This window comes from Nerophis lumbriciformis, linkage group LG31 (genome assembly GCF_033978685.3).
Source record: "Nerophis lumbriciformis linkage group LG31, RoL_Nlum_v2.1, whole genome shotgun sequence".
Classification (NCBI taxonomy): Eukaryota; Metazoa; Chordata; class Actinopteri; order Syngnathiformes; family Syngnathidae; genus Nerophis; species Nerophis lumbriciformis.
The window spans coordinates 8,694,000-8,705,000 of NC_084578.2; the positions used below are offsets into that span (position 1 = coordinate 8,694,000).

General features: G+C 40.4%; 1 protein-coding gene across 3 annotated transcripts in view; it reads left to right on the forward strand.

Annotated features, from left to right (window-relative positions):
- Positions 1 to 682: 682 nt before the first annotated feature.
- Positions 683 to 11,001, forward strand: part of LOC133574416 (pyridoxal kinase-like) — a 35,716-nt gene continuing 25,397 nt past the window's right edge. The window contains exons 1-2 of one of the 3 annotated variants that reach the window (XM_061926605.2): positions 683 to 888; positions 7,944 to 7,998. In XM_061926605.2, the coding sequence (XP_061782589.1) occupies positions 799 to 888; positions 7,944 to 7,998 (145 nt within the window). In that variant the 5' untranslated portion in view covers positions 683 to 798. The remainder of the gene's footprint in view (positions 889 to 7,943; positions 7,999 to 11,001) is intronic. The other 2 variants (XM_061926606.2, XM_061926604.2) reach the window with 2 other exon arrangements.

The window sequence follows — 11,001 nt, forward strand, 5'->3', positions numbered from 1 at the left end:
AAATTAATTGTATTTTTATTTGTATTTTTTTCTGACTCCTTATTACATCCAGCCATAGAATTATAAATTAAAATAAACATATTTGAAATAATTAATTTTAAGTGATCATAATAATTCATTTTAAATGACCATATTTAATTATTAAAATAATTGCTTGTTTATCAACAACTTTAGCATTTTATTCATTACATTTTGAAGCTCTCAGAAGCCAGGTTATGTTATATTCCTTAAGATTTATTTATGCAAGTTTGAAGTATCAATTATCTAAACACAGTTTTGTTTGCATATTTTCAGGATGTATATATATATATATATATATATATATATATATATATATATATATATATATATATATATATATATATATATATATATATATAAATACTTGACTTGGTGAATTCTAGCTGTAAATATACTCCTCCCCTCTTAACCACGCCCCACCTCCCGAATTCGGAGGTCTCAAGGTTGGCAAGTATGCGCAATGTACACACAAGTCAACGTGATAGTATGACGTATGGCAATCGCTACGATGTATTTTGTCCGAGTGTTGTTGCCGTACCAGAACAGTACAAGCCTACTTACATCCGGGTGTTTCGATGTATCCGGAAGTTGAAGTCCAACTTGACGATGACGTTTAGTCCCCATCAGAGAAGGCGAGTCCAGCCTCGGACTTAAAAAAAAACAAGCAGCTTTCTGGGGGCGTTCTTACTTCTTCTTTTCTTGCTTGGCTCTCAGCTTGTCAGAGTTTTCTTCTTTTTAATGCTGCTCCTTTGGTGTCGCTAAAGTGCAGCTCGACTCATGGCAGAGATGGAATGTCGCGTGTTGTCCATTCAGAGTCACGTTGTCCGCGGATATGTGGGGAATAAGTCGGCGTCGTTCCCTCTGCAGGTAACGTTTTACACCTTTAGTTAACATTTAAAAGAGCTCCATTTGAATTACAAAGACGTTAAGCAATGTTAACGCCGTTAAAACGCGTTGTATGTATGTGTTTGTTTCATGGGCAGTCATTACATTAGGTACACCTACAGTGCCTCTCTAAATATTCTTAAGCCCCCCTAAATAATTTGGTGTTTTTTGGGGGTTTTTTTTACAAATAAATGCCGACATATTCATTATAAAGTGGCCCAAATATGAGTTTAAATAAATAATCATATAACCTGTTATTATTCACTCAGTTTCCCCTCACTTCGTAGCGTAAGGTAGAGAGCCCCTTTCGTGCGTCGGTATCCAATCCATTCCACTTGTTCATATAGAAAATGCCCACATCACTCAAATTCCAGCCCGCATTTTCTCTGCGACCTTGCTTGCGGTCCTGCAGGTGTACGAAGCACATTATCTTCCTTTACAATGAGTGGAAGTTGCACAAAACCTTGTGTGTGCAATTGTAAATAATTTATTTTTTAAGTTTTGTGTTTCTTGTAGAATCTATATAAAGTAATATACATAAGCCTATTGTTAAAATAATGAAAAAAACATCATTAAATATCCATCCATCCATCCATCTTCTTCCGCTTATCCGAGGTCGGGTCGCGGGGGCAGCAGCCTAAGCAGGGAAGCCCAGACTTCCCTCTCCCCAGCCACTTCGTCCAGCTCCTCCCGGGGGATCCCGAGGCGTTCCCAGGCCAGCCGGGAGACATAGTCTTCCCAACGTGTCCTGGGTCTTCCCCGTGGCCTCCTACCGGTCGGACGTGCCCTAAACACCTCCCGAGGGAGGCGATCGGGTGGCCTCCTGACCAGATGCCCGAACCACCTCATCTGGCTCCTCTCGATGTGGAGGAGCAGCGGCTTTACTTTGAGCTCCTCCCGGATGGCAGAGCTTCTCACCCTATCTCTAAGGGAGAGACCCGCCACCCGGCGGAAGAAACTCATTTCGGCCGCTTGTACCCGTGATCTTGTCCTTTCGGTCATAACCCAAAGCTCATGACCATAGGTGAGGATGGGAACGTAGATCGACCGGTAAATTGAGAGCTCTGCCTTCCGGCTCAGCTCCTTCTTCACCACAACGGATCGATACAGCGTCCGCATTACTGAAGATGCCGCACCGATCCGCCTGTCGATCTCACGATCCACTCTTCCCTCACTCGTGAACAAGACTCCGAGGTACTTGAACTCCTCCACTTGGGGCAGGGTCTCCTCCCCAACCATTAAATATATTTGTTTTATTGTATTGTTACATTAATAGCTGTTTTATTATTATAGGATGGCTTGTTAAACATTTCATAGGATTTTCAGAGGGAGGAAAAACCAAGACATTTAATATAAAATGTAAAATGAATAAATACATAAAAAGAAAAAGAAAATATATGGTTAAAAGCCATCGTCCCGGGGAGCATTTCATTTCGTCCCGTGCATTTTTTTAAAATAATAATAATAACAATGAATAATTTCTAAGTCTTTGTTAGCCGTTTGTGAAGTTTTGTGCTCGTGCGTAACATTCGCTCGCATCCTGTGCATCTCCTGGGGGCAAAGCCCCCCCTGTCCTTAAAAGCTAGTGACGCCCCTGCTGACACATATAGATAAATAAACATTCACTTCAGAAGGGGGCGTGAAAAAAATCTATCTTGTAGAAACATTTAACAAGGAGGGGCGGGGGGGTGAGAGGCAGTACCGTAATCGCATACTTTTTGAAACATAAATATATAAATAATATACATTTATTTGAGGGGGGTGGGGTGTAAAAAAAATGATGAGAAATCTAACGCTGTGTTTTGGGCACCGTGATATGTGTGTGGAGGGTCATGAGAGGCAATACCGTAATCTCGCACTTTTCGACATGTATAGATAAATAATAAACATTCGCTCGAAAAGGGGGGGGGGTGTAAAAAAAATTATGTCGCCTAGTAAAATTTAACACAGTGTTTTGGGCACCCTGATATGTGTGCGTGGGGGGCGTGAGAGGCGATAGCCTAATTGCTTATATCTTGACACATATCGTTAAATAAACAGTCAGAGGGGGAGTGAAAAAAATCTGTCTCTTAGAAAAATTTAACGGTGCTTCTTAAATAGTCGGGGTGCCGTGATATGTGTCTGTGTCTGCTTATATTGCATATATCTTGACACATATAGATAAATAAACATTCACTTCAGAAGGGGGCGTGAAAAAAAAGTATCTTGTAGAAAAATTTACCAAGGGGGGGGCGTGAGAGGCAGTACCGTAATCGCATACTTTTTGAAACATAAATATATAAATAATATACATTTATTTGAGGGGGGTGGGGTGTAAAAAATGATGTCGCCTATAGAAATTTAACGCCGTGTTTTGGGCACCGTGACGTGTGTGGAGGGTCATGAGAGGCAATACCGTAATCTCGCACTTTTTGACAGATATAGATAAATAATAAACATTCGCTCGAAAAGGGGGGGGTGTTTAAAAAATTATGTCGCCTAGTAAAATTTAACGCAGTGTTTTGGGCACCCTGATATGTGTGCGTGGGGGGGCGTGAGAGGCAATAGCCTAATGGCGTATATCGTGACACATATAGTTAAATAAACATTTACTTTAAGAGGGGGCGTGAAAAAAATCTGTCTTTTAGAAAAATTTAACGGTGCTTCTTAAATAGTCGGGGTGCCGTGATATGTGTCTGTGAGGGGCGGGGGGTGAGGGGGGGTAAAAGCCTAATTGCGTATATATCTTGACATATAGATAAATAAATAAACATTCACTTCAGGGGGGCGTGAGAGAATTCCTTCCCCTAGAAAAAATTAACACAGTGCTTTGGGGACCGTGATAGGTGTGTGGGTGGGTGGGGGGGTGAGAGGCAGTACTGTAATCACATACTTTTTGAAACATATAGATAAACATTTATTTAAGGTGGGGGGTGAGAGGCAATAGCCTAATTGCTTATATCTTGACACATATAGGTAAATAAACATTCAGGGGGGGGCGTGAAAAAATCTGTCTTTTAGAAAAAATTAACAGTGCTTCTTAAATAGTTGGGGTGCCGTGATAATTGTGTGTGTGTGTGTGGGGGGGGGGGGGCGTGAGAGGCAATAGCCTAATTTGCGTATATATCTTGACACATATAGATTAATAAATAAACATTCACTTCAGGGGGGCGTGAGAGAATTCCTTCCCCTAGAAAAAATTAACACAGTGCTTTGGGCACCGTGATAGGTGTGTGTGGGGGGGCTTGCATACTTTTTGAAACATATAGATAAATAATAAACATTTATTTAAGGGGCGGGGATGAAAAAATTATGTCGCCTAGAAAAAATGTACGCAGTGTTTTGGGCACCATATGTGTGTGGAGGGTCATGAGAGGCAATACCATAATCGCATACTTTTTGACACATATAGACAAATAAGCATTTGCTTCAAGAGGGTGTGAAAAAATTAAGTCGCCTAGTAAAATTTAAGGCAGTGTTTTCGGCACCCTGATATGTGTGCGTGGGGGGCGTGAGAGGCAATAGCCTAATTGCATATATATATTGACACATATAAATAAATAATTAAACTTTCACTTCAGGGGGGGCATGAGAGAATTCCTTCCCCTAGAAAAAATTAACACAGTGCTTTGGGCACCATAATAGGTGTGTGTGTGTGTGGGGGGGGGGGGGGGGTGTAAAAAAAATTATGTCGCCTAATAAAATTTAACGCAGTGTTTTGGGCACCCTGATATGTGTGCTTAGGGGGCTTGAGAGGCGATAGCCTAATGGCGTATATCGTGACACATATAGTTAAATAAACATTTACTTTAAGGGGGGGGGGGGTGAAAAAAAATCTGTCTTTTAGAAAAATGTAACAGTGCTTCTTAAATAGACTGTGATATGTGTGTGGGGTGGGGCGTGAGAGGCAATAGCCTAATTGACATATATAGATAAATAAATAAATATTCACTTCAGGTGGGGGGCATGAGAGAATTTCTTCCCCTAGAAAAAATTAGGGCATCGTGATAGGTGTGTGTGTGTGTGTGGGGGGGGGGGGGGGGGGTGAGAGTTAGTACCGTGATTGCATACTTTTTGAAACATATAGATAAATAATAAACATTTATTTAAGGGGGGTGAGAGGCATTAGCCTAATTGCTTATATCTTGACACGTATCGTTAAATAAACAGTCAGAGGGGGCGTGAAAAAAATCTGTCTTTTAGAAAAATGTAACGGTGCTTCTTAAATAGTCCGGGTGCCGTGATGTGTGTCTGTGAGGGGGGGTGAAAGGCAGTACTGTAATCACATACTTTTTGAAACATATAGATAAATAATAAACATGTATTTCAGGTGGGGGGTGAGAGGCAATAGCCTAATTGCTTATATCTTGACACAATATAGGTAAATAAACATTCAGGGGGGGCGTGAAAAAAATCTGTCTTTTAGAAAAAATGAACAGTGCTTCTTAAATAGTTGGGGTGCTGTGATAATTGTGTGTGTGTGGGGGGGCGTGAGAGGCAATAGCCTAATTTGCGTATATATCTTCACACATATAGATAAATAAATAAACATTCACTTCAGGGGGGGCGTGAGAGAATTCCTTCCCCTAGAAAAAATTAACACAGTGCTTTGGGCACCGTGGGGGGGGGGGCGTGAGAGGCAGTACCGGGATCGCATACTTTTTGAAACATATAGATAAATAATAAACATTTATTTAAGGGGGAGGTGGGGTGAAAAAATTGTCGCCTAGAAAAATTTTGCGCAGTGTTTTGGGCACCATATGTGTGTGAAAGGTCATGAGAGGCAATACCATAGTCACATACTTTTTGACACATATACAGGTAAAAGCCAGTAAATTAGAATATTTTGAAAAACTTGATTTATTTCAGTAATTGCATTCAAAAGGTGTAACTTGTACATTATATTTATTCATTGCACACAGACTGATGCATTCAAATGTTTATTTCATTTAATTTTGATGATTTGAAGTGGCAACAAATGAAAATCCAAAATTCCGTGTGTCACAAAATTAGAATATTACTTAAGGCTAATACAAAAAAGGGATTTTTAGAAATGTTGGCCAACTGAAAAGTATGAAAATGAAAAATATGAGCATGTACAATACTCAATACTTGGTTGGAGCTCCTTTTGCCTCAATTACTGCGTTAATGCGGCGTGGCATGGAGTCGATGAGTTTCTGGCACTGCTCAGGTGTTATGAGAGCCCAGGTTGCTCTGATAGTGGCCTTCAACTCTTCTGCGTTTTTTGGTCTGGCATTCTGCATCTTCCTTTTCACAATACCCCACAGATTTTCTATGGGGCTAAGGTCAGGGGAGTTGGCGAGTCAATTTAGAACAGAAATACCATGGTCCGTAAACCAGGCACGGGTAGATTTTGCGCTGTGTGCAGGCGCCAAGTCCTGTTGGAACTTGAAATCTCCATCTCCATAGAGCAGGTCAGCAGCAGGAAGCATGAAGTGCTCTAAAACTTGCTGGTAGACGGCTGCGTTGACCCTGGATCTCAGGAAACAGAGTGGACCGACACCAGCAGATGACATGGCACCCCAAACCATCACTGATGGTGGAAACTTTACACTAGACTTCAGGCAACGTGGATCCTGTGCCTCTCCTGTCTTCCTCCAGACTCTGGGACCTCGATTTCCAAAGGAAATGCAAAATTTGCATGGTTGGGTGATGGTTTGGGGTGCCATGTCATCTGCTGGTGTCGGTCCACTCTGTTTCCTGAGATCCAGGGTCAACGCAGCCGTCTACCAGCAAGTTTTAGAGCACTTCATGCTTCCTGCTGCTGACCTGCTCTATGGAGATGGAGATTTCAAGTTCCAACAGGACTTGGCGCCTGCACACAGCGCAAAATCTACCCGTGCCTGGTTTACGGACCATGGTATTTCTGTTCTAAATTGGCCCGCCAACTCCCCTGACCTTAGCCCCATAGAAAATCTGTGGGGTATTGTGAAAAGGAAGATGCAGAATGCCAGACCCAAAAACGCAGAAGAGTTGAAGGCCACTATCAGAGCAACCTGGGCTCTCATAACACCTGAGCAGTGCCAGAAACTCATCGACTCCATGCCACGCCGCATTAACGCAGTAATTGAGGCAAAAGGAGCTCCAACCAAGTATTGAGTATTGTACATGCTCATATTTTTCATTTTCATACTTTTCAGTTGGCCAACATTTCTAAAAATCCCTTTTTTGTATTAGCCTTAAGTAATATTCTAATTTTGTGACACACGGAATTTTGGATTTTCATTTGTTGCCACTTCAAATCATCAAAATTAAATGAAATAAACATTTGAATGCATCAGTCTGTGTGCAATGAATAAATATAATGTACAAGTTACACCTTTTGAATGCAATTACTGAAATAAATCAAGTTTTTCAAAATATTCTAATTTACTGGCTTTTACCTGTAGATAAATAATTAAACATTCACTTCAGGGGGGGCGTGAGAGAATTCCTTCCCCTAGAAAAAATGAACACAGTGCTTTGGGCACCGTAATAGGTGTGTGTGTGTGTGGGGGGGTGGGGGTGGGGGGGTGAGAGGCAGTACCGTGATCGCATACTTTTTGTGAGGTGTCGAGGGAAAAGGGGCGTGAGAGGCAATGGTGTAATAACATCTTTAGTGTTAGTAAAGAACGATCTTTACATAGGATAAACAAAAGATATTAAAAAAAACATTGACTTCTGTAGGGGGCGTGAACAAAATGTTGTTCTTTGGGGGGGGGCGTGAGAGAAAATAATTGAGAGCCACTGACCGACACAATCTCATCCTATCCAATGTAAGTGATATGTGCAAAAATAAATCATGTTCAATTGTGATTAACACTGCTCGGAAGATATTTAACATATTTGTATCGTTTGTGCTGGTGTGGAAATGCACATCGGCAATTCAACCGCGACAAAAGCCTCCTATTGTTAGTGTAATATTTGATTGGGTCTAATAAAACATCACTGGGACTAAATCTAGTGATGTAGTTTTGATTGACCAAGTTTGGGGTTCTTGTTGATTTTCTTATTTAAAAAAAAAAAAATGTTTGCATCATTTGTTATTGTTTTCTCAGGTGCTGGGTTTTGAAGTGGACTCCATCAACTCTGTGCAGTTCTCCAATCACACAGGTTAGCTCAATTATTTTCTTTTTTTTCCTGGTTTGTTGCCATAAATTGTTTACTTTTTAGGGTTTTGTTAAAAAAAAAAATTTAAAAAAAAAGGCTATAGTTGTAATTGTGTATTTACAAATATTTTGGTTTGAAGGCTATTCAGCGACGAGTAGGGACAAAGGTGCTATAGATTATAGAGTTAATGACTGTTTCTTTACTTTTGGACTTTGCACAGTTTCAGTGCTCATCTATGTTTAGTTGGGGCCCTTAGGGTGGGTTGGTTCACTTTTGTCTAAAAGCGCAATATTTGGCACAGGTGTAGCTCAGGGCATACTTAAATGATTTGGCTCGGGCGCCAGTGACCTTTGGGGTCGCCACAGCGGCTGATCCAATATGGCCACCACCCGAACACGCTTTTGCCTCTACATTTGAACCAGATGAGCTACAAATCCAAACTTGGTGTCTATTTCATGTTTTCTGACAATTAGAAATATGATGGAAAAATCGTCTTTATGATTGGGTGTGTCTGGACTAGGGATGTCCCGATCCGATATTTGGATCGGATCGGCCGCCGATATTTGCCAAAAATTGCGTATCGGCAAGGCATGGGAAAATGCCGATCCAGATCCAGTTTAAAAAAAAAACCCGGGCCGTGTTTTCCAACGCACCGATTTAAATAATACATTCCACTTTTCTGCTGCTCCGTAATTTCCGTTCCGCATTTTCCAGCACACCTTCAACACATCCACAGGTCTGTGGATTCTCACGCAGTTGCTTTTAGCTGCTAGCATGTCACACGTCACATACTGTCACGTCATACGTCACATACGTATACGTCCTCCCCGAGCAGAGAGGTAGCAGCATGGCTAATGTTAGCTGTGATGCTAGCGCAGCCGTGTGACCAACGTTCTCTCTTAGGTGCGCGCCTGTGCGCATAGCAATTATATGCCACACACAAAATCAAATAAAAAAATAAGCGCATAACAATTTTCGACACACGGACACGACAGAGAAAACAATTTTCGTCATCATTGTTGAAATATTGTAATGTCTGTCGAGACGCTTATCTCCATTCGGTGCCACACGTCCACACCATCAATATGCTGAGGCAAAAATTTCCAGATCAACACCGTCTGAAAAAATGAGTGATCTATTTAGTTGTGATTTCCTTCTCTGCATGAAAGTTTAAAAGTAGCATATATTAATGCAGTATGAAGAAGAATGTTTTAATGTAGACATGCAAGCCTTGAAAGAAAATGTTGAAAATCAAGACTACATTTCCTGCAAATGGGTGCTTTTCTACCCTATATTTTAACTTTAGATTTATTCTCATATCAAACTCTTTTGGCTGTCTTTTTGACACTTACATCCGGCGCCCCCCTCCACACCCTGGATTATAAATAATGTAAAAAATTCAATGTGATTATCTTGTGTGATGACTGTATTATGATGATACCGGTAGTATATATCTGATAGTATATATCTGTATCATGAATCAATTTAAGTGGACCCCGACTTAAACAAGTTGAAAAACTTATTGGGGTGTTACCATTTAGTGGTCAATTGTACGGAATATGTACTTCACTGTGCAACCTACTAATAAAAGTCTCAATCAATCAATCAAAACACATAGAATCATCATACTGCTGTGATTATATGCATCAAGTGTTCATTCAAGGCTAAGGCAAAATATCGAGATATATATCGTGTATCGCAATATGGCCTTAAAATATCGCAATATTAAAAAAAGGCCATATCTCCCAGCCCTAGTTTCAATGATGCCATTTCTGTTTGTCATGTATAATTTTGTCTATTTTGTGTTTATCATTGAATAAACAGGTCAGTTTCTTGTTACCAACCATTGTGTATTATTCAAACTCCCCTAATTCAGCTGGCTAGTTGTTATCAAGAGTACTAAAACCCTTTTCAACATGATTCTGACAACTAAGTAGGCTAAATAACTTTAAACTTTAATACATGCTCGGATAGGCCAGTATCGGTATCGGATTGGAAGTGCAAAAACAATATCGGTATCGGATCGGAAGTGCAAAAACCTGGATCGGGACATCCCTAGTCTGGACACCTATTGAGCATATTTCCAAGATGGTGGCTATGTAAAAATTAGGTGTACCTTAACTTTTGATACTTTTGGCAAACTATTTTAGGTTTTTTTGAGCATCAGAAACATACTGCAATGATCAGAATTATGATCATTTATTTATTTATTTAATCGTGCTCTGTTTGTGTTGTGTTGTGTTTGCTCGGTTCTCCTATTATCTTTTAACCTGCCCATTGTACAGCACTTTGGCTACCCCCGTGGTGAATTTTAAATGTGCTTTATAAATAAAGTTGATTTGATTAGAGCACTTTAATTTCCATATTAACAACATAGCCATTATCTACCAAAATGTATTGCACATATATTTCAACACAGATAGAATGTAAAGCTACAGATATATTTCTGTTTCAACAGAAACAGAAACCTAAAAGTAGAGAAAGTCAGTAGGACATTTTCCTTCAAGGACCAGGACTCCTCAAAGCCATGCACCAACAATGAGGGTCCAGCACACTAACCTGGATGCGCACACTTGGTGCAGCTTTTGTCAAGTAATTGGGGAACAAAAACAACAGCAACCCCACCCCCCCCCCAAAAAAAAATTAAAAAAAATAAAAAAGGGAGAGAAGAAGACAGCCTCCATGTGGCCTCCCCCGCAAGTAGCCAAAGAGTACCGGTAGTTGCTCTTTAAGCGAAACCAATGTCTTCAAAATGTCACAACCACAGCCCCCCCGACATTTCATATAAACATTAGAAAGGAATCATGCATGTTGCACCAGGTTTTACTCATAACAATGCCCACGTTACGTCCAATGTCTTCAGAATAGCAAAACGCCACTTGGAATTATGCAAATTAGGGGTCTAGACACACCCAAAAATAAAAATGAGCATTCCAACACATTTCTAATTGTCAAAACACATGAAATAGACACCAAGTTTACATGTGTAGCTCATCTGTTTCAAAT